The sequence below is a fragment of the Leopardus geoffroyi genome, chromosome C1, assembly GCF_018350155.1.
Source record: "Leopardus geoffroyi isolate Oge1 chromosome C1, O.geoffroyi_Oge1_pat1.0, whole genome shotgun sequence".
Classification (NCBI taxonomy): domain Eukaryota; kingdom Metazoa; phylum Chordata; class Mammalia; order Carnivora; family Felidae; genus Leopardus; species Leopardus geoffroyi.
The window spans coordinates 25844495-25868849 of NC_059328.1; the positions used below are offsets into that span (position 1 = coordinate 25844495).

A 24355-nucleotide genomic window follows, 5' to 3' on the forward strand; every position below is an offset into this window, starting at 1 on the left:
GAGAGGTAACAGGAGAAGCGGGGTCAGAGGCTTTAACAGAGGATGTCGAGGTCAAAACGATACGAAGGAAAGGTGAGAAGATGACCCAGAAGGTAAGGCTCTTCTACTGAGGAAACTGAGGCACAAGCAACAGGGTGTCAGGACAGGCAGACAGAAGAATGTGGTGTGAAGGAGAGTCTGTGTGGTTACGGACCTTACACACAGTGACACACAGTGACAGAGCTGTGGCTCTCTCATGAGAAGTCTGGCAAAAGCTGGTGCCATGGCAGGTAGCTGGATAGCATCAAAGGTGGTGGAAACTGGTCTGGAGCAGACTCAGAAAGCCTGGACTCCCCGGCTGTGCCATGCACTTGCTGAGTGATGCTGGGGCGCATGTCCTTATCTGTGGGGTGAGGCAGCAGAACAAGGTACCTTGTACAGAACTTTCTGGAAGCCTCAGATTCTGTTATTCCTCCCATTCTTCTCTTTCCGAGGATAAACTAGCTGCGGCTACTCTTAAACAATGCAAAGAAGACTCTGTGGGGTTACAGCGAGCATGTCCGCGTCACACAGCCAGGTGGACTTTGAGCCTTGGGTCCCAGGCTGAGAGCAAAGCAGACAGCCCCTGAGGTCAAGAGGGGGCTGTACTGCCTCCTTTGAGAGCCACGGAGGACACAGTGTGTCGATCAACGGAGCTCACCTAGATGAAGTGGAGCGGGAGTCACAGCCCCAGCTATACTTTAGAATCAGGCAGGAAGTTAATACCCAGGCCCCGCTGCAGGCAAATGAGTTCCGTTCTTTCAGGGTGGGGAGAGGAACAGCTCTCTCCAGGGGTCCTGACTGGGCTCCTCTGAGGGAAAGACAAAATAGGTTGATTCAGGCTTGACATACACGTGTAGAGTGCTCCCCACAGGCGGGGTACTTTCACTTGCTCGTTTTTGACCCTTCCAGAGCCTTGGAGGAGGGATTTTCCTCCCATTTTGCAGAGGAGGAAACCAAGGCTTGGTCAGAGAGGTTGACACACATACAGCTGACCCTTGAATGACACAGGTTTGGAATGTGGGTCCATTACATGTACCGGGCTGTAAATGAATTTCCTCTTCCTTATGATTGCCCTGATAACATTTTCTTTTCTCTAGCTTACTTTACTGTAAGAATACAGCAGAGAAAACATGTAACATGCCAAGTATGTGTTCGCTGACTGTTTATGTTATCCGTAAGACTTCCAGTCAACGGTAGGCTGTTGTACTTAAGTGTCTGGGGAGTCAAAAGTTATACGCAGATTTCTGCACAGGAGGTTGGCACCTCTAACCCCCACATTGTTCAAGGGTCAACTGTATTTTGTATTTATATGTATTACACACTGTGTTCTCAAAATCAAAGAAGCTAGAGAAAAGAAAATGTTAAGAAAATCATAAGGAAGAGAAACACATTTACAGGACTGCACTGTATTTATTGAAAACACTCTATGTTAAGTGGACACACGGTTCAAACTCACGTTGTTCAAGGGTCAACTGTACTCCTGAGCCCCTGCCGCCCCTGCAGTGGGAGGTAGATTTAGAGAAGAAGAAAGTAAGGCTCAGAGAGGTTAAGTACCTTGCCCAAAGCCACACAGACCGTATATGGCAGAGTCAGCACTTCCTGCCAGCCCAGGTTGCTACAAAAACAATTTCTCTTGCAGTCGTTCTAGCTAAACGTCCCACTCCCCAAATACCCATCTGGGGCTGTGGTTTTTGCTAAAGGGATATAGTGGAGTCATTACCAGACTCTGAAGAGATAAAGCATTGCAAATTGAATGAGAAAATCTATTTTCACATCCTGATGAAGACATAACTGACACTGAATTGTTTTAGAGGAAAACACAGCCCCTGGTTTTCTCCTTTTTAAAAAAAACTTGGAGTTATAGCTTCAGAAAAATAGGAGCAGCTGACTATCATAGATAAAAATGCCCTTTTGCCTAATGGGATCTTTAATAAGGAATCCTAATTAATTCTCCTGAATAGAGAACTTTTACACTGGTGTTATCTCAGCCCGGTGCTGATGGGCCTGGTTATTTCCAGATACAGAATAATGAATCTTTTCCAGCTGGGCTAGGAGTCGCCAGAGACTTGTCAACTTCCCTGGAAGGTAATTACTTGCCAGGGCACCGGGAGCTGGGGGGGAGCTGGGGGAGGGTAATTACCAGCTGGGAGGCTGGGGGCGTTTTGAGGGGAGCCGAGGAGGGCATCGATGGGCAAGGGCTGGGAGACACAATTGGGAAGGAAATTGCTAGTGGAAGAATGGAAGCCACGTTAGCATCCAGGATGTCATCCGCAGCTCGGAGCCAGGCCTAAGGGACACTTGCTTTTATGTGAAAAACGCCACTTGAAGGAGCTTGACAGATTCTGATAATTGCAAGAGCTGAACGGGCAGCCAACAGAAGTCAGGAAGTGGGCCTGCCTGCGTCTCTTCTTGGCTGGGGCAAAGGCTGGGCTGTCACTGCCCGGGGACCTTCATGGCGTCCTTAAAGACAACACTAAATGAACAGGGTTATCTGGACAACTCAGGCCTCAGACCAGCAATGAGAAGGACGTGGCTGAATGACACGGGCCATTTGTCTGCAGTGACAGGGCTCTCCTACCGGGGAAGGCCGCCGGCAGCCTGTCCTGTGCTCGCAGGGCGTCTTCTAGGTAGCGGGAGACGAGGTCTCGATGAGCCTGGCTGCGGGGAAGCCGGCCCCCAGCTCCAACCAAGCCCAGCCCAAAGGACAAAAGCAACACAAGGGAAAACAGGAGCGAGGCTGGAGCCCCGGGGCGCTCTTCCCCAACACCCAAAGTCTCTTCCCAGCCTGGAATCCCTACCTCAGTCCCGAGGGGCAGAAAGGGTAAGAGGCTGGAAGGCAAAGGACCCTGGCGTCAACCTGCAAGTTCCCAGCTCTGTGACCTTGGGCATGTGACCTCGTGGAGACTCAGTTTCTCACAGTTACTTAGAAATGCAGAGGAAAGATTCGATGTAAACGCCTGGCCCGGAGTTGACACTCTGTAAAGAGTACCTGTCTTTTCTTCCTGAAATCCTCCAGGAAACAAATTATTGATTACCAAAGTGGGCGAGAGGGCAGAAAAGGGGGGGGGGAATGGGCAAAATCGGTGAAGGGGATTAAGAGGTAAATATTTCCAGTTATAAAAGAAACAAGTCATGGGAATGTAATGTACAGCCTAGGGAATAAGAGTCTATAATACTGTAATAACTTTGTGCGGTGACAGATGGTAACTAGACTTATCATGGGGATCATTTCATAATGTATAAAAATATCCAATCACTATGATATACACCTGGAACTAAACAGGATATTGTATGTCAATTATACTCCAATAAAAAAGAAACATTAAAAATAAATAAATTAGTAAATAATCAAATACAGAAAACAACAACAAAACCCTCCAAGTTCCAGAAAAATCACCTTGGGGGAGGCGGTGGATCCTGTTGGAGGGGAATCTGCGGTGTTGTGTTTATACATGAGAATTTAGGAAGTCTGTGCGCCAAGATGCATGTTCCCGGCAGGTTGAGTGGGGAGGGGAGCAGTGTGAAGGACCCATCACTTGCCTTATAAAACTGTGGGGCGGGTGATGTTCAGAAACCAAGCACCCTGCTCGGGAAAAGCGTCAAAGCCATATTGTCCACCCTGGTCTTTCCCTGTGCCCTCCAGACTACCACCCAAATGGCCCTGGGATCTCGGAGTTGCCTGGCCCAGAGCGTGATGACCATCTCTTGCCTCCCGATCGGGTCCAGCCCCCAGATGCCTCCCCGACTGACCAGCTTGGAGTCTGAGACCCACAACACCTGGGAACCTCTAAAGGAAGCAGTGTGTAGCCATCTGTCTGCACAGCGCACAGGCTGGGAGGCTGCTGGAGTGGCGTGGGGGTGGGGGGGGGCAGGGTGAACAGGGGCAGGTTGGGGCAGCACATGGGGTAGAGGAGGCCCTTCCAGGTGCTTTAGCCATGCAAGGTCAGAGAAAGGACACAAGCAGGATTTAAACGCTGGGAAGCTGGGCCTGTTCAAAGTCTTTCATGGCAAATGTTTCTTGTACCTGTATGCAAGGCGCCAAGAGAGTAAGTTAATTGCAGTCATGTGATTACTGGCAACAGAGCCAGGATTTGAACCCAACACTGACTCCTAAAGCCATGCTCTCTTCCTTACTCTGCACTGCCTTCCCTGAGGTTCAGAGCTGAGCAGGGAGTCCTGGGGATCTTTCCCAGGGTGCCGGAGGGGAGACCCTGATACTTGATTCCTCTCTGCAGACCTGGGCTCAGGAAGCAGAGCTGGGAGTCCAGCAGGCCAAGTCCTTGCTACTCCCAACTTGAGCCATGGACACCTGGAGTCATGGCAGCATGGAAAAGGACTATGGGCATCTCAGTAGGAGGACCAAGCCTCCTGGAGACCTAGCATGGGGCTGGGAGTGCTCAGCACCCAACTTGGGAGTTAGCCAATGTGTTCCACTAACAAACATCCTCTAGATGGGCCTGTCACAGACATCCTCAACCTTCCTAGAGCTGGCGACATAGAATGTCAGGAAAGACCTGGGAGATGGGAGAAGTGCTGTGCAGAAACCACATTACCCCAACCCCCCACATGGGGAGCAGCCCCCAAGGTTCCATGGTTTGCCCTAGGAACACAAAAGACACTAGTCTACTTCTAGCCAAAACTGAATGCTTGATTCAAGGGCCAGGGACTGGCTGCAGGTTGGACTGTCCTGGGACATGAGGAGAAGATCCCTGGAGGATCAGCAGTGCAGGGTGGGTGGGGGCTGTTCTCTGTGGGCTAGGACCCAGCACTGACTCACCAGGGCCCATGCAGGGAGGGCAGAGAGGACAGGGAGACTGGAGAAGAGAAAACCAAAAAGCCATGTCAACGATGGGGTCGGAACAGAAAAGGAATCAGAGCTCAGAGGAACAGAATGGGGGGGTGGGTGTGGACCAGGGTTTAGGGTCCAGAGAGCCAGGGCCCAAACCCCGACTCAGACACTTCCTAGCTATATGGCTTCTGGCAGGTGTCTTAACCTCTTGGAGTCAGCTTTTCTACCCAAAAAACAGGGAGGATGATACATTCTTTCACAAGAGCTTTGTAGGGATTTAAATGGGATAATGCATGGGACACCCTTAGCACAGGGCCTGAAACACAGTGGCTCTTAAAGATTATTCCACTCCTCAAGGCAGGAAGGAAGCAGATAATGAGACTTGGAAGAGGCCAGATGGACTGTACCAGTGCCCGCTCAAAGAGCAAGATGTGACCCCTGGAATGGCTGGCCTAGGATCCACAGAGGGAACGTCATGGGAAGAACCCAGCTGGAGAGGGCAGTGCGCAGGGGAAGAGAAAGCTAAGCCTCTGAGACTCAATTTCTTCATCTGCAAAGTGGGTATGCAAATACCTAACCTGCAGATGGTAGTAAAGGTTCAGTGAGACGAGATGTGTGATGTCATTCAGTGCAGAAACCAGCTGGCTCATAGAGGCAATCAAGGGATCCTCCTACCTCAGCGCCCCCATCCCCCTGAAGCACCATCCCACCACCATCAAAAAGAAAGGCATTTGGCACTTAGATTCACCCTGCCTGGTCTCAGGGCCTTTTGGTAACAGGATGAATGTCAAGACAAATAAACAGGCAAATAATCTCTCGATTATTCAACACATTGTCAGGGATTGTCAGATTTGGCTAAGCACTGAGGATTCAGAGATGATGGGTAAGTTCCTGGTCTTTAAGAGTTTATGTTGGAAGAAGGATGCCAGAGAAGCTAAGTGGCTTATGCCAGCGCAGCAGGAACCTGGCAGAGGGTGGGGACAGAGACACCACCACGTCTCAAGTTTTCAGAAAGGAGACAGCCTTTGCTTAGGCCCACATCAGGTAGACAAGGAGGTGAGGCTAGACTTCAAAGCCAGAGGGTTGGGACTTTCTAGTTCAGCATTGTAATTGCAGGGCTTAACACAGAGCTTGACACAGAGTAGGCAGGCAAAAATCATTTCTTTTTTTTTTTTAATGTTTACTTATTTTTGAGAGAGAGAGAGGGAGAGAGAGAGAGAGAGCAAGTGGGAAAGGGACAGAGAGAAAGAGGGAGACACAGAATCCAAGCAGGCTTCAGGCTCTGGGCTGTCAGCAGAGCCCGATGCAGGGCTCGAACTCACGAACCGTGAGATCACAGCCTAAGCTGAAGTCAGATGCTCAACCGACTGAGCCACCCAGGCACCCCCCAGGCAAAAATCATTTGTTAAATAAATTAATAAAAATTAATAAAAAACAATATTGAGGAGTCAATGTGCCTCATTTTATGTAAAAGATATGCTTGCCCAAACTGTACGTAAACCATAACCAAACATATCCAAATGCAACCCAGGAATTTCCACACCAAGAAATTAAAACATGGATCCATGCATGAAAAGATGAATCATTTCATAATGGGCAAAAATCCACCCCCTCCATATTATTGCTCTGGAAAGTTCTGTTTAGGTCTAGTGTGGCTCTTAAACTTTAATCTGCTTCAGAACACCTGGGAGAAGGGTTATGAATACCGAATTTAGGCCCCATCCTCAGAAATTTCAGAGGTAGTCGCCTAGGGTAGAACCCAGGATTCTGCATTCTAAACACCATCCAGGCAAGTCTGGGGAAGACAATCAAGTCATTGAGAAGCTCATTTCTTATTTCACTCTGGGATGTCCTTCATTATCTCTTTCCTAAAAGCCTAGCATGCTTCACCAGTTCATGATTCTCCACCTTGGTGCAGAGATCCCATGGGGAGCGTTCAAACTACATCTGCCTGGGTCCCACCCCAGGCCGGCTGGTTCTAACAAGCATCGGGGCTGCACTAACTTCACTGAATCCTATATCCCTGCACCTTTTCTCTCTCTGGCCCAGAGATCAATGTTAACAGACACCTCAGGCTGTCTCTGACTCTCCCCGTCAGCCACATCTCCGATGACCTGAAGTGGAATCTGGAAGAAAGAGGAAATCGCATGCAGAGCCTGCCTTTGAGGACAGAGGCTACAGACTGAGGATGAGAAGGGTCGCCAGCGGTCACCGAGTTCACCTGGCAACGGGGAACAGAACGGGGAACGTGTTCATCACCCTCTGATTGCCTTTTCTCCCGTCTCCCTGGGGTTTGTAGGCAGGAGGCAAAGAGTACTAGAAGGACTCCTAGTGGGACAGGTTGCCAGTAAATTGATTCTGCCCCAACCCCAGGGCAGGCTGTGAGCAGTGCCCATCAAATCCCTCACCTCCTTATTGCCAGGCCCAGCGTGCTGCCGCTCAGAGGAAGTGAAAGGGGTAGCTGAAACTGATGTGGCTGCAGAAACTGACATCAGGTGCCAGACACCCATTTGCTTAACAAACTGGCTAATTTTACCCTCTGTCTCTCAGACCAGAACTCTTTTGAAGGGAAGGAACAAAAAAGAAAGAAAGTGATATTTAACACATTTCTATTTCTGTGCTACACAGTCTCTCTCTGAGGTTGCAAGTTTGAGCCTAATTGATTTCTTCGTCAAAAGGGAAAAAGAAAGACAAAAAGGAAAAACAAACAACTGCGAACCCTTACCTCACTCACACTGCAATCAAACCTCTCCACTTCTGTCGACTGCTGAGCTTTTTATTTTTTAACACTGGCCAAGTGACTTGCATAATTTAAGATCCTTTCTAGCACTGATCAGCCTGCTCTGGCCAAGCAGTTTGCTGATTAATTATTAATCAGACTGAGTTTAGGATGAATAATCAGCAAGAGTCAGGGCTAATTTGCAAATGTCCCCCAGGAAGGTTATCACTTAAAATATTTGGTGGAGAGGCTCCACGTTAACCTTTGCAATTAGCCACAGGACATTGTTACTGGTGAGACAGAAGCAGGTCTCTCCTCCAAACAAGCCAAACTTGTACACCTACTAAGTGCCAAGACCTGCGTTTAGGCTCTTTCAAGGTTCTGCAGGCAGTGGTGGGGAAGGGGAAGGGCACAGAAAAGAAACACACACATAACAGGCAAGCAAGAAAATATCTAGTATTGACAAATGCCTAAAATAAAACAAGATGCTGAGATAGTGAGTGAGGGTTTAGATTTCATGCAAAGGGAAGGCCTTTCTAAGGACAGAAGATTTAAGTGGAATTTTTGCATTTAAAAAAGATGGGTCTTAAAAAATAACCTCACTTTGAAGGAAGAGAATCTTAAGCCCTGGGAGCAGCTAGTGCAGAGGCTCTAGGAGGAAGACTGCTCAGCCCATCAAGGGACAAGAGGAAGGTGAGTGCAGCTGGGGCACAGTGAGGGGGTGGGAGTGATAGAGGGAAGTCAAGGAGTTGGGCAGTGACCCAGTAACGGAGAGTCTTGTTGTAGGATGTTACTCTAAGTGTGATGGGAAGTTGTTGGCAAGCCTTAAACAAGGGAGACATGATGTGATGTATATAAACATCAGTCATCCGAGTTGCCGTATGGAGAATGGATTACAGGAGGGACAGAAGCAGGAAGACAAGGCCACTGAGCAGCCAGAGATGCTGGGGCAGAGAATGGGCACAAGCAGTTTCCTCTTTGGAGCAGACAGGTGGAGAAGGCTGGGCAGAGGACAGGTTAGGGGTGAGGAGGGAATGAGAAACCAATGTCCGTGGACAGAAGAATAAATCAACAAAATGTGATATGTATATACCAGAGAGTATTATTCAGCCATAAAAGGGAGTAGAATTCTGGCACGTGCTATAACATGGATGAAATCTGACATCATCATCAGTGAAATAAGCCCACACAAAAGAAGAAATACTGTATAATTCCACTTAAACGAAATACCTAGAGTAGTCCAATTCATAGAGACAGGAAAGTGGTTATCAGGGGATGGGAACAGGTGGGGTGTTAGTTAATGGGGACAGAGGTTCAGTCTGAGGTGAGACAGTTCCAGAGATGGATGGAGGTGTTGGGCGTACAACCATGTGAATGTACTTAATGCCACTCAATTGTAAATCCAGAAATGATTACAATGGTAAATTTTATGTGTATTTTACCACAATAAAAAGTCTGCTTGGAAGTGTTCATTTTGAGATTCCTGTTAAGGTTTCCAGATTCCAGTTAAGATATAGGGAGCCCAGGAGGTTCCTCAAGCCTGGACATTTAAATCGAGTGCCAATGGCATATAAAGAAAATGATGCTGAAAGACAAAATGTGATTTGCTGAGGTTACCTGGGAAAGAGGGCAAATGGAGAAGAGGAGGGTTCCTGGACCCCCCGGGCAGCCCACGTGTAAGGGCTGGACAGAGGCTGGACAGTGGAAGAGACAGAAAAGGAGGCAGAACAGGAGTGGCCATAGGTAGCTAGCTGTGTCATTCCATGTCAGCCAAGAGAACGGTTCAAGAAGGACAGGTGACCAATATTGTGTGTTGCCTAGAGGCCAAGTCCAGGGACAATGGAGAAGCAACAATGAATTTGGCAACCTGGAGGTCACTGGCAATCTTATCAAGGTCACTTTTAGTGGCAGGTGGGGCAGACCCTGAGAAAGGGTCCATTTCCAGTAACTGGCAGTAGCTGATTGGGCATGAGTAACGGGGTTTTGGTGTGCACTGGCTTTTTTATTTTAGACAACAGATATTAGAACGTGTCTCTGTGCTGTTAGCAGTGCTCAGGAGAAGAAAGATAATAATGAATGTGAGAAGAAGGAGATGAATTTAGTAGGGGAAGTCTTTGGGGAATATGAGGTCTGGAACATAAAAGGAGGGGCTGGCTTTTTTACAGGAGCCAGGACATCACGTCTACTGAAATATGAGGTGTGGCAGAAAGATACTGATTCACCAGCCATTTCATCTGTGCATCATGTTTCCAGGCTCCTTTACAGCTAGGCTGGACCACGTGGTTATTTCTGGCCAATGAAATACGAGGTGGGCGATGTGTCTCTCTCTGGGCTGGGGCAGTGAAAAACCCACGCTAGGTTCTCCACTCTTCTTCCCTGCCATGGCATCGGGGAAGGCCACATACTCTGGGTGGTGCATCTATAAGACGGTGGAACTTCCTTGAGACTGGACACCCGCCTGCATTTCCATGTGGATCAGGGTCACTCCCGACTGACCCATGGCAGTCATGTAGCATGAGTGAAAAAGAAACCTTTGTGGTGTTATACCATGTGCTGAATTGCAGGGTTAATGAAGTTCAGAGAAGGAAATGGCAAGAGATGGGGCTGCGGTGATAGGCAGGGTTGGATCAAAAAGGGCCTTATCAATGGCTGGAATTTTATTCCACAGACAATGGAAAATGATTGAAAGTTTCTGCCTGAGGCTTAGCATGTCAGATATGCATTTTAATTAAACCATTCTGGTAACAGTGGGGAGGCTGAATTGAAGAGTGCCAAGAAGCTAGGAGATCAGTAAGGAGGCTATTACAACCCACAAAGAAGAAAGATGATGGGCTGAACTGGGGGAGTGACAGTAAAGATGGAAAAATATGTTACAGGAGGTACAATGGGAGACCTCAGAGAACAGGGATGGTTCCCAGATTCTTGGATGACTAGGTAGAGTGGAGTACCATAAACTAAGACAGGAAACAGACTCTGACCATTTTAGTAGCCAAGTATGAGTGAAGTTGGGACATGCTAAATTGGAGATATTGGTGGATGTCATGGGGAGATGTCCAACAGGTGGTTGGCTCTACAGTTTGCTGCTCAGGAGGAGGCCAGGCTGGGAAGCCAGATTCGGGAGTTCTAAACAAACAGGTGGTACCTGAAGCCATGAGAGCAGAGAAGAGTACCCAGGGAGAGTGTGGGCGATGCGGACAGCAGTAAGACAAGAGCAGAGTCTTGGGGACATCAAAGGAAACAGAAGAAATGGTCAGAGAGGTCCAAGAAGCATCAGAGAGAGCAGCATAAAGCGAAGAGAAAGTTCTAAAAGGAGAAAATGACCAACAACGTAAGGGAATGCGGAGGTGCCAGTAAGAGGAGACCTAAAACCTATCTTGTGGATTTGGCACTGGAAGTGGTTAGTGTTTGGGGTGAGGGGTGCTTCTCTGACAATAATCTTAATGTGAATGTTTTCAGGGGAAGGCAGGGGATAGAAGCCATGGAGAAGCAGGTGAGGAATTAATGCCGATAGAGGACTCCAAGGAAGACCACTGGTCCAAGACCTCGAATGAGAAGTTCCTGGAGGTGATGGAGTTCTACTCCTCCAGGAAGCCTCCCACTTTTCAAGCCAACCTGGCCCTCTCACTTCCCAGATGATGAGATCTGCTGACTTCAACAGTGATCATCTGTCATTTCATCAGATTGTCAACGGCTGGTTTTCTGTGGGAATCCTGCTTCCCTGGTGAGTCTGGGAGTGTCACACACTGGCCACCCAGCCACTGAATGACGAAAAGCTGGCCCAGCCACTGAATGATGAAAGAAGTATAGGCTCAGGGTTGGAACTAAGGGCTTATGTCAGGCTCAGGAAGCCAGAAAAAAATCGTAGGAGCAAGAGACAGGTAAAATCAGGGCGAACCATGGGGTAAGAGAGGCCAAGAGGGAGTCCCACAAAGTTTTATGGCCAAGCATGAAAAGAGAGACCAGGGGTGGGGTCTTGAACATTCTAAATGAACTGAGGTCATTCTGGAAGGCAGGTTTTGCCAGAATGAGAGGCCTCTGGAAGGGCCCAGAACAGCTCCTTCCATCTGTCTTAGCGGCACCATCAGGCATCTGGCAGCTCCTTGAGAGAGAGGTCGAAAAGAGCATCTTGTTGTCTGGTGCCCTTCCCAGTCCTGGCACGGGCCCCCGCACAGGCGATGTACTTAGTACAAACTTGTTGCATGCAGTCAGTGCAGACGATGTACTTAGTGCAAACCTACTGCATGCAGTCGGCCCCACGGGGGGTGAGACAGCTGCCTGACCTTGGCTTCCCACACACAGGACTTTGCCAAATCACAAGCCCTAGCAGAGCCGCTGTGCCAACGGTGGACAGCCCCGGCTCATTTCTTGCTCCTTCTAGCTGCGGCTTTTGTTCTCTTTCTGAGAACAAGTTCTCACCCAGGGGAGCAAGGAAGTCACGCTGATACTCTGTGGAGAGTGCAGGGGCCCTGGCCCTGACTCTCCAGACATGTTCTGCCAACAGCATGCTAGGGCACTAATCCTTTCCTACCGTTTGGCTGTGGGGCTTGGAATGCTATTTCCAACTCTGGGAGATATGGAAGATGAGATTTTAAAGGGCTGGTTATTTATGGCCTGGCTCCTGATGGCTACAACAGATGCAATTTCATGGGCTCCATCAGAAGAGAACAGCTTCTTGGGGTGGCTTAAAGAATTGTGATGTGGCAGGGAAGGAGGGGGAAGCAAGGGCCTCAAGAACCCACAGGAAGGCAGGTGCTTGTGTGTCATCCCCCTACTGGTTCCAAGTGCTATTGGGTTTGGCAGCCTTGGTCATGTTCCATCTCAGCTGCTTCCTGAGCATCTCTGTCGGCTTGAGACCTTGTCCCTACCTTGCTCTTGACATTAAAGCAAGCTGAAACCCCAGAAGACAGGCATTAGGCCCATGACACTCCCATGTATGAAGTTTAAGGACATACAGGACATCGTGATGATGGACTTTTACAGGTGCAATTCCCTCCACCCTGAAATGCTGGTCCCTGAATTCTTCCCGCTGTGGCTCTTGCTCAATAGTCAGGTCTCTGCTTAAATCTGACCCCCCCAGAGAGGCCTCCCCCGGCTCATTTATCTTAATCGGGCCCCATTGCTACTGTTCCCCACCTTGTTCATTTCCTTCACGGCACTCAACACAAGTGAATTTTATATTTGTTTTGTGGCTTTATTAGTATAGGTCTCCCCCAGGTAAACCAGAAGTCCCACAAAGGCAGGGTCTGTATCTGTCTCCTCCACCACTATAATTCCATGCCAAGCCCAATGCCAGGCAATAGAAGGGCCTACGTAATCTGCTTGAATGGATACATTATGAAGGAAAGTTTGGTGATAAAGGCTGACGGCAATGATGGAGACACTGCCGAGAACGATGGTGCCGGGCTGTTCCTGACAATAACTTCTCAAAGCCTTGCCACAGTATTTACCCGAACACCATTTTTTAGGCATAGCTGTTGATTTCCCCTGACCATCTCCATTACAGATCCCCCCAAAACTGTGTATCAATAACCAAGGGCACCTGTGTCCCTGTGTCCAGGCTCATCTCCTTCCTTGCTGTGGCCTTGACTTCCTTCTCTGTGCCTATTTTGCCCTGGGGAGGCCAGAGAGCATCACCATCCCCCACTCCACCCAAGCCCTCTGCTGGGGAAGAATCCTAATAGTCATTAGGCAGGAACTTGGGGATCACCTCAGACTCTCCCCTGTCTCCATTCCTCCTTTCCAATGAACCTCCCAAAGCAACTGATTCTGCATCGGAGATGTGGCTTGGTGCCACCCCATCCTCTTCATCCCTTCACAGCTGCCATAATTCAAGGTTGGATCATCTCTTGGCTGAGTGATCACAAAAAAGTTTTATAGCTGTTTTCTTGGACCCAATTAAAACTCAGAGCGACTATGTTACATCTCCGCTTAGAACACTTCCATTGCCTTCTACAGTCTCTGGAATCCCCACCCAGCTTATGAACATAGGACAAGGTTCTTACTGACCCACACTCTCCCTGTGCCTACCCTGCACCCACTTGCAATGCCTCCCACATACCAGGGTCCTTTCCTGCTCTGTGACACTGGCAAACTCTAGTTCCTGCGTTGAATTCGAAAGTCACCCCTTCTGGGATTCATTCATCTGAGTCCTTCTAGCAGCCCCTCCCATCATGATAGGAAGACTTTCTCAGTGACCCAATTTTCCTTTGGTGAACCACCCCTCCCCCACTCCCGGCCAGGGGGTTTGAGCAGGACAGATAGTCATGTGGCCTGGGCCTGGTCAGTGAGAACACTCTCTGTGGACACTGGTGTTGCAGCCTGAGCACATGGTTCAATCTGGTCCAATCGAGGTTCATCTTAGGGCTTTTGTGGGAACCATCGGGAAAGAGAAGCTTCCTTTTTGCTGGGATTGCTAAACCAGCAGAATGGAGAGAGCTGATGGTGGTTGCCTTTGCTCCCTCATGGGGAAAGCATGCCTGAGGAAGCTGACACATAAGAGAGCAAAGCTGTGGGAGGGAGAGAAACACATTCTGATAATATTATTTGCATACCTTGATCCAGCAGTCCCTGAAGCCAATCCCTCGACTTTTCAGTTACAGAAGCCAACACATTCCCTTTTTAGCTTGAGTCAGCTGGAGGTGGGTATCTATTTCTTGAACCAAAAGAATACCATTACATTTTTCTTTTCAGTCTCTATGGGAGCTTCTTTATACCTTTTAGTAAAGGCATCTAACATATGATATTGTCAAGCATTTAATTATATTCTGCTTCTTCACCCTGACTGTGAGCTCCAGGGTCCAGCATGATACACGGCTATTACATAAACATTTGTGGAGGGAATAAACAACTCCTTGGGGATAGGACTGTGTCTTTGTCTCCCTAGCACCTAGGAGAGCCTAGTTCATAGAAGGCTCTCAATAAATGATTACTGAAAATAAATAGGGGAAAAGTAACAAAGAATGTAAATGATCTAAACCAATGGTTTGATAAAGTACATGTGAATGAATAAATAAGTGAATAGTTATTATTAACAAATCCCCATTGGCATGCTGTTCTCATTCTAATTATATCTGAATCTAATGACTCCTGAATGAAATATCTAGTTAAAAGTCGCTGAGATCAAATGGTTCTAGTTGGCTCAAATTTCATGTGTAAAATGCTTAATAATTAAACCAAAGTCTTTCAAAGAGGAAAAAGAATGTTGCTAGCAAAATTTTCAAACTGAATGTCTGTAGACGAGAATTTTTGTATCTCCACCTACAAAAACAAAAGCAAAAAAAAAAAAAATGAAGGGGAACAAAGCAAAGAAAAATCTCAGAGCTGGATCCAGAGAGTAGGCTGAACCTGCTTTCCAGGGAAATTCTCTTTCTAGAAACAGCCGGGGTCTATGGGGTGGCCCCGGGGCAGGAAATCCAGACAGTACAGCAGAGTTTCCTCTATGTTCTCTGGGCAGAGGGGCCAGGTAGGCTCAGAGGCAAGGTGGGTGGGTGCACAGTGGAGAGAATCCTGGGACCACTTCCTGGACCTGTATCCCAGGGATCAGGGGAGCTCCTGTTGGGGTGGGATGCCAGGCTACAGCCCGGGGATAATGTTCTCCTTGCCTCCTCCCCTCCCACATCCAGATAGCACCCACGCTGTGAGGTCTGTCTCAAATGCAGCCCCACATTAGGGCCTTGCTCCTCCCACCGGAGGGCAGCTTCCTGCAGTGTGCCTTGTTTCCTTTCCTACTTAAAGGTTTGGTGGAGGCAAATATATCACATAGAGGTCCACGGGGCTTGGCTTGGGGGTGGGGACACAGAGAATGCACAGGCAGATTGCAAATGACCCGAGTGAAACAAATAAAGAATGGAAGTCCAGGGGCGCCTGGCTGCCTCAATCAGTTGAGCGTCTGACTCTTGATTTCAGCTCAAGTCATGGTCCCAGGGTCATGGGATCAAGCCCCACATTGGGCTCCATGCTGAGCATGGAGCCTGCTTAAGATTCTCTCTCTCTCTCTCTCTCTCTCTCTCTCTGCCCCTCTCCCCAGCTGGCATGCTCTTCTCTAAAGTCAAATAGTGAAAAATTTAAGAATGGGAGTCCAAGTACACTGAAAGGGGCAAGGAAGAGAGGCTGGGAATCACTGGCAGAGACTGACCCACAGCGGGAGAGCCAAGAAGATGGTGGAGAGGCTCTAGGGTCTGCACAGAAACCCCTCATGTGGGAAGGAGCTATGGACTCCTTCTACCAGCCTCCCCACCACAAACACACTTCTGGAAGCCCCCAGGGAAAAGATGGCTTCAATTCTGAGTGCAGGTCAGGCCCTGCCTGCCCTTCCTGCTATAGGAGGAAACTGCCACCTAGCAAAGGAGAGAAGCAGAGAAAGAGAAGGAGCAAAGGAGAGACGAAGGCCCAACTGAATTATGCAGCAGCGAGATGATGCCGGGCAGAGATGGGCCTCCTCTCTGGGTCCGGTACAGTGGTCCCCTGTCTTCTCCACACTCTCTGCTCCTTCTCCCCTACGTGGCAGGCCCCGGGGAGCAGGTGCTGTGCCTGTACCCCGGTGAAGTGTCCCCTGCTCCTAGCCTGCACCGAGCAGCCACTGTAGCTGCAGCAGTCCACTCTTCTTCCGCTCTTCGGACAAGGCAGCTAACTGGTCAGTCTGGGGCTGGGTCCAGGCGAGAAGGGGTGATGCTGCCTGCAACGTGCCCAAAAATTGCAGCTCTGGGAAGGCAGTTTCAACGAAATCACCACCCTCTCTTCTGACCTTTGCAAGGACATCCTCCGGTCTGACCCAGTCCTCCTTACCTGGGTTTCCAGGCAATTCCCTGGGGAGCTGAATCAGCTGCGGTGACCAGGCTGTGCCTTCCTGCCCAGTGAGAGGCCTCTGAGCTGCCAGGCTGGGAAGAACGGCCTCAGGGGGATCACTAAGAATGGGGCCACCAAGGCTCTGGGCTGCTGGAGACGCCTCACTTATCCTCCTCCCTTCAAAGGGTGAGCCCCTGACTCTGGTCGCCATCCCAGGAGTATCATCTCCATTGTGAGCCAGGCAGCAGTTTACGTGTGCAGCCCTTTCAACATGCTTTGTAGGCTGGTGTGATGAGCCCCATTTTTCAGATGTGGAAACTGAGACTCAGAGGCAAGTAAATAGGCTTTAACAACCACTAAGAGGTGGATCAGGGTTTTGAGCTCAAGTCTGTCTGGCTCCCAGACCTGCTCTCTCCTCAGTTAGATGCCAAGATACACAGACCCCCTCTCCTATTCTTGGAGGGGACATCTGGCTTTCTCTCCTTCCTTGTAGCCCCAGAAGAAGAGCCTGGAGAGATTCAAATGGAGAGTGTCAAGCATGAGGCAGAGGAAGGAGAGCAGAGATTCTAGCTCTTGTGTCTTCTCGGTGGGCTTTAATTCATTGATTTTCTCCACAATGGAGAGGCCAGCTGTATAATGGGCTGGCAATTGCTTGTACTTGTTATAACATGATCCTGCTACCCTCCAGGGACACAGAACCCAGGGCCATAAAAAACTGAGTTTTTAAACCCCAGTTCTGCACCACCACCCACCCCAGTCCCAGCCATCTGAAAAAGTCCAGAGGCCTCAGGAGGAACTTTAGCAACGGTGAGAGTTTTTCCTAGCATTTGAGGAGAAGGAATGGGGCTCCATGAAGGACAGAGCCAACTGACTTGGTCAGAGCAGAATAAAGCTGCCCACCCCCATCCCTCGCACCAAGAAGGATCAGTGAGAGAGTACCTGGTCCCTAAACTGAGTTCAGTGAACTAGAGACAGAAGAGCATATGCGTAAGAGCGGTTGATGTGGCGCAATATATGGTGGTGACTTGGAGGGGCATGTGTCAAGGGTGATGTGTGTGTGTGTGTGTGTGTGTGTGTGTGTGTGTGTGCGCGCGCGCGCGTGCGCATGCAGTTGGGGAGGAATCCAAATACACTATCTGGATTGTAACTTTCAGTTCAAACCCAGCTTTTGCTCACGGTCAGTCACAAAATAAAAGTTAAAACGAAATTTAAAAAAGCAATTAACACCAGAGGGAGTACATCCAAAATACTTGGGGACCTCTCAACATGTCATAGTTACAGGGTTCAGCGCTCACCATCCTAACAGCCTTTTCCTGTCCAAGACGTGTACTGCCGGATTCCCTGTGGCCACTCAGGGACCGGGAAACAGGAAGAAGCAGTGCGCTGGCTGATGTACGCACACCACGTGCTCTGTGGTTCCGGGCACACACCGCTATTTCTGTGTGCTCCGCCCACCTGCCTTCCTCCGCGCCAGCGCATAGCTGCCAACTGATTATATCCTGCTACGTTTTTGGCTTTGAATTGTCCTTTGTTTTATGAAATAACGTTCTGAGGAGTTGGCAGGTTTCTTTCTAATGTCCTCACTTGGCAAAATTAAAAAAAAAAAAATATATATATATATATCAGCCCTCCATTTCCTCAATTGTTTGGCAATTTTACTTGCCTGCAAAATCCAAACAACCGGAACCCCCAATTAAAAGTCTCCTGCTCTTGGCCCATTGGGGAGGAGAGTGTGGAAACTGAGTCAGGAACATTCCATGCCCCACCCACAACCCTGAATCAGTGGGAATCTGCTATCTGGTAAAGGAGGTAGTGGATTTTTTTGTCTCGAAGGTATCTCTGTCTTCTCAATAGGTGAAGGGATGCCCAGTTGTTCACATTCATCTTTTCTAACAGGATCTGCAGTCTTTCTATGGCTTGGCACAGAACTCAAGAAAACATCTTAAAATCTTAATGCACGGTGATATAAAGTAGCAACTCATAAACCAGCAGCTTCACAGTTCACAGGGATCCAGGGATCCATAAAGGAGAGGGGCAGGGGAGAAAGCGGGTTCTTTGCACACACGTCCCGAGCCTCCAAGTTTGTTTATCCATAATTGCTATGCAAGTATAAATTAGAACAACAAATGCATCCTGGCTGGAAATGGCGACACCAACCCTATAAATAATTATAACTTAATCTTATAGCGAAGAGTTCTGAATGACTCCCCTAACGATTTCCTCCGCTTAATTCCTTCCCCCACTGAGTGACTTAATAGGAAAAGGAATAGTCTTTAAGATTTGTTTCACTCCAGAAGTTTGGACAATGTGTGGATTCACACCTGGGGGGGCAGAGGCTGTGGGAAACTGCTTGGCCCACGGGTAAACAAGTGAGTCGAAGAGGCCTTGGGGCTGGAAGAGCCAGACCCGGCAGTGCTATTCATCGTGGCATCTGCTCATCCAAGTGAAACCTTGGGAACGACCTACTAAGAGATCTGATGAGTACACTGTGTCCTTCTTACGAGAGCATGCCACACAGCCCTGGCGACCCTTCACAAATGGAGCAGGATGTGACATGCTGCCATGGCTACAGAGATGGCCTTTCAAGTCCAACTCTCCTGGGGCTGAAGCCTCGTTCTGCTCCTTATCAGCTGTATGGCTTCAAGCAAGTGACATAACCTCTCTGGACCTCACTTTTCTCACCTGTAAAAGGAGGAAAATGATGCTACCTACTTCATGAAGTTTCTATGAGGAAAGATGAAATTATTGCTGTAAGAGCTTAGAACCAAACTAGGACATGCTGACAATAAATGCTCAATAAACGATGCTATTATCACACCTATTATGTTTTGGAAGCCTCTGCCATAATACAGGGAAAATTTTCATTACATAATGCTAAGTTAAAAATATATAACTACAGATAGATTTTCAGATCTGAATTTTGTAATATTAAAATATATATAAATAGGCAGCTAGCTTGCTCCAAGCAAAGCAAAAAGGCCAAAGGAGAATATATCAAAATTTTAATATTTCTTATTCATTTCTCCATACCTTTTTATATTTCCTCTGTTTTCTACAAGAAGCATATGCATTACATTTACAATGATAAAAATAGGTATTTAACAAAGAGGGGTAGGGGGACAGAGGGCCTCCAGGCTGCCAGGTCACTGGGATTCCAGTGCAGAAGAGGGTCACCCGGGCTTTCATCCCCGCTCGTAGCCCCAAATGTCCAGCCGCTGTCCCAGACTAGTTGACGGAATAGCCACTTATACACAGCGGTCTGTCCTTGGCTCACATGCGCTTCTCTCAACCCCCCATCCAGGGTAGTGAATGATCTGGCCAAGTTCACTGGACAAGCTTACGACACCAAGGTCTTCTGACTCCCAGGTCAGATCGCCTTCCACCATACCAGGAAATTTGAGTTCTCCGGGCTACACTGGTCCCCAGATCTCTGAGTCCATATTGGAAGGAATCTGTTCCCATTTTTGCCTCTGAAATAGTCATAACTGGCTCCTGCCATGGGTCTGTCTGATTTTCTCACCCTCAAAGGACCATGTCTTACACAACTGGTGTTTCTATCACAAGGCACGAAACCTGGTCTAAAAGAGGTGTTCAGGAAATGTGCCCCTGCTCCCTCTCCCTCCCCTCCTCCCCATTCACACTGACTGCCACATCTCCTTCCAGGAGCTATCCTACCCCAAATCTTGCAGTTACCCACTTTCTGAGTCCCTCAGAATCCTCAGGGACACCGCATTTGCCCTCATCCCCAGGCCCTGAGTCCTGCCTTCCCCCGTGCAGCAATGGAAGTCTGCAAGATGCCATATCTTGTCTGAAGCACATCTGGACACATCCTTCTGTGGGCACCTGGTATGCTGACACAGGTCCCCCTGTGCCCTCAGCCTGATAACACAGCCACAAGGAGAATAAGAGAGGATATTCTAAGTGCCACACCACCACTCAAAGTTTGTCACCCAAACAGAGTTGAACATTTCCCAAAGGCAGCCCTTGCTTGGGCATGTCCTGTGCATCTAAATCTCGGACAGTACCAGCAACTGGGGCTGATAAGTCTCGTCATCCCTCCACTCCTGAACCCATCATCATCGAGAGTCTCCATGGTGGGTGGGGCACACCACAGAAAAGCCTGTGCATTTTAGTAAAGCCAGAACGACAGGGAGGTTAGTCTTTCCCATCAGAAACTTCAGCAGAATGCCTTGCCCTTCCTTCGCAGGGCCCCGGGAGTGGGAATTTCCACTTAAGATTCTATTCCCTTCATTGGATGCTTTGAATACGCCCTGCAGAGATGGAACAGTACTTCAGATCATTGCACGGAGACCCTGTCCACACCCTCAGACCAGGACAGTTTCAGTCTCAGTGCAAGTTACTCCACCAAGGCCCATCATGAAATTCTTCAGCAAGGATGCACATCACATTGGGTATCAAAATCTCTGTAAAAATGGACCCTGGTTCTAAAAACGTGCAGTGAGTTTTCATTATGATGAGAACCAAACCCATCAACTCATCAGGATGTGGCCAAGGGGCCTCAGACTGCAGGCCCAGATGCCAAGGAGACTGTGGGTGAGCCACAGTTTTCCGGGGGACCAAGGAGGGGATGCGACAGTGTGCTTACCATAGGGAGGAGCCTTCGGTGCCCGTGACTTCCAGAAAGTCGTAACCGTCCTCCAGCTGGAAGTCAATAAAGACCAGGGCGATGGTGTCTCCCAGTTCGGCCAGGATGGTCCACGTGCAGTCGGCGTTGTTATGGTACTCCGAGGGGAAGTGGGGGCTGGAGATGATGCCGCTCTGGCCGCGCAGGGTCCCGCCACAGGCATCATCCGCTGCGGGTGCAAAGAGAAGAGGTTCAGGTGAGGTGGTCTGGTTCCCAGGTCCTGGCACTCGTGGCCTTCACCCGTGACAGGCATAGAGGGTCCCAGAATGTGATGCACAGGCAGGATGGACCAAGATCCTAGTCTGAATTGGCCTAGTAATAGTGGTACCAAACACTTCCATAGCCCTTACCATGTGCCAGGCCCTGTCCTGAGGATTTCAGATAGTGTTGTTCTCATTGAAAGATGAGCCAACCAAGGCCCAGGGAGGTTAAGTCAGCTACCTAAGGTCACACAACCACTGAGCTGGGGTTTGAACTCTGACATTCCGAGTACCACATATACTGCCCTGCCATGAGCCAGCTGCCACATTTCCACGGTCACGACTGTGGTGAATAGGACATCTCTTCCCACCAGATCTTAGGAACACTCCGATGTGGTGAAACTCAACCCAGCACCCTGGGGCAAAAGTCAAAGGGTTGCCAGGCCCGACCTCCATCATCCTTCCTCTGGCCCTTCCTTGTCTGCAGGCCAGCTCTGTCCTGGCGCCCCGCATGGTCGGGCCTCCTGGTCTTTGATCACCCCGTTCCCTCTGCCAAGGATGCCCTCTGTCCAGAGCAGTTCTCCTCAGGCTTCGAGATCCAACTCTGATGCCACTTCTTGGTAAAGCCTCATTCCCCCAAGTGTTTAGTGACCGCTCTCTCCTCTGGGCTCCCGCAGCAGCGGTCCGACTTCAGACACGGTACTTTGTGCTGAGTGATCTGTTCATACATCTGTCTTCCACTCTGGTTCTGAGCTCCACCAGGAATCCCCAAGGGCAGGGACCATGTTTTACTCATCCTGCCCCAGAACCTGGCAGTCTCACTGCTCCAGCCGAAATCCCAGCTGAGACTCGATATTCAGAAAAAATGATCTGGGAAACATGCTCTGACATAGAATAGTTAAGAACACTGGCTTTTGAATTGTTGCAGACCCCGGTTTGAATCCTTTCCCTGATACTCACTAGCTGGGTGACACAGTGAGAAGTTATCCAAACTTTAAGCCTGTTGTCCTGGCGCCTGTATGCAAGTAAGTGATTACACTACACTTAGCATATGCTGTATTAGAGGTGTGGACTAACTGATGAAGAGAGAAAAAAATGCAATACCCGGGTTCAAATGTGTACCAGGAGCAGCAGAATAAGAATAATAAAAGCTAATATTTATTGAGCGCCTACACTACACCAGGTACTATTCTAACTACGCTACATATTTCATTGAATCCTTCCTGTGACCCTGTGAAGTATCATTCCCATTTTGCAGGTAAGGAAACCAAGGCACACAGAGATTCAGTTACTTGCCAAAGGTGACACAGCTCATAGCGACTAAAGGAGCTGGGATTCTAAGCCCTGTAGATCGATTCCAGGGCCTGTACTCTTAACCAATACACTATCTCCCAGGAGTACAGTTCATATTTGGAGGACATAGATAAAGCAAGATGTTACTTTGCGTGGGTGAGTCGATTTAGGAAAACTTAACAGAGGAGATGCCAGTAGAGCTGGATTTTGAAGGATGGATAGGAGTTCCCTAGGGAGAGAAGAAAGGGAATGGCACTTAAGAAAACAGGGGCACAGATGTCATAAGCACAGAAGCACAAAATCACAAGACATGTGCAAGATAAGTAGCTCTGGATGGCTTATCAGACAGCGAAGAGAGAGGAAGGATGGGTGATGGTAATGGACATGTAGAAGGAGCCCCTGACAGAGAACATGGCCAAGAAGACTTGGAAGCAGTGGACTCTATTGGAAATAAAATGGATTTGGGGGTCAGGAAGGTCTAGGTTTGAATTCAGGCTCCATGTTCCCCAGCCATGCGACCTTGGGAGATTTATTTCCAGCAGTTTCACGTTGCTTCTCTGAACAATGGTTTGCTGTGATAATTGACGGGGATCGTTAATGTGACGGTACCTAACATCAGCCAGGGGCTGGCGCATGGAGATGCCCAGCAAATGCTAAGTTCTCCTTTTCCTTCCCCTTCGTCTTGAGAATCAAAGGTAGTGAAGGGATATGATTAAATTTGCATTTTAGAAAGATCCCTGGGGCTGTGGCATGGAGGAGGTCTGAATCACGGGAGTGGGCAGGATGCTTTTGGTAGGACAAAGTCACCGAAGTCTGGAGGAGGCCAGATGAGCTCTGAGCTGAGGCCATGGATGGGGACAGTGGGAAGAGCACTGATTTCAGAGAGATTTAGGAAGCAGAATCTATAGGACTTGGCAGTTGTGAGGGATGAATTCCAGGTTTGGGGCATGAGAATCTGTAGGCTGAAAAATGTCTCCTGTGGCAGGGGACCCAGGAGGGGGCTGCTTTGTGGTGGGGAAGGCAAGCAGGGGTTCAGTTTTGGATCCCAGGGCTGAGTATGTATGTGGGATGTCCTGGTGTGACATGGAGCTGATGGCTGGGTATGCAGAAGCATCGTGGGATGGAGGTCAAGGTGAGTTTATTCAGTGGTCCGCAACTAGTCTCGTTAATGTCATTCTACCAAGTCAAGGTCCATTTCAAGAGAATGTGCCTACTTCTATATGCCAACTTGGATAGTGAAGAGGTTGGTCTAATCTTCAAAACCTGAATGAATGGCAACGGCAGTGGGAGGAAGAGAAGGAACAGAAAGGATTCAAGAGCCAGGATGAGGAGAAGGGAGAGGACGCAGTCTCCACCTGTGAGTGGTCAGCAAAGGAGAGGAGGAGGGAGAGAGGACGTGGAGGTCTCTAACAGGGCAGCAGGGCAGACTATGATGCTATTTGGGTAAACAGGGGCCCCAGAGGAGAAGCAGTTCTGTGGGATGGTGATGGCCCTCCTCCACCGCCCCTCTGCACTCTGTAAACAGGTGGTGATGCCCATGGAGAGAGGGCAGGAGAGATGCCCAGGGGGCCTGCGAGGCCGGGAGTCAGCAGGAGGAAGAGCAACTCTGGCTCCAGGGGAGTAAAGAAGACCCGGGAAGAAGTGACATTTAACGATCAGCAGGCAAAAGCAAATGCACCGGAAAGGAAGTTGTGTAAGAGCAGTCAGGGTCAGGGTCAGGAAGCCTGGGGGCGGAGTGGGGGGGCGAGGGAGCAGTGTCAGGGGTGCAGGACAGAGCGGCAAGCCCTGGGTCCACACTGTCCCACTTGCTCGGGCCCACGGGTCCTGGTGGGCCGCACAGCAGCAGGCAATGTTGGAGGGGAGCAGGTGATGGGGGGAGACTCGGCAGCCTCTCCGTAGTTCTT

The 24355-nt window shown here is 49.1% G+C and overlaps 1 protein-coding gene across 9 annotated transcripts in view; it reads right to left on the reverse strand.

Annotated features, from left to right (window-relative positions):
• The window catches only part of CSMD2 (CUB and Sushi multiple domains 2), a 610060-nt gene that overhangs the window by 374856 nt on the left and 210849 nt on the right, over positions 1 to 24355 (reverse strand). For all 9 annotated transcript variants that reach the window (XM_045476609.1, XM_045476606.1, XM_045476605.1 and 6 more), the window contains exon 5: positions 20920 to 21127. In XM_045476609.1, coding sequence (XP_045332565.1) covers positions 20920 to 21127 — 208 coding nt within the window. The remainder of the gene's footprint in view (positions 1 to 20919; positions 21128 to 24355) is intronic.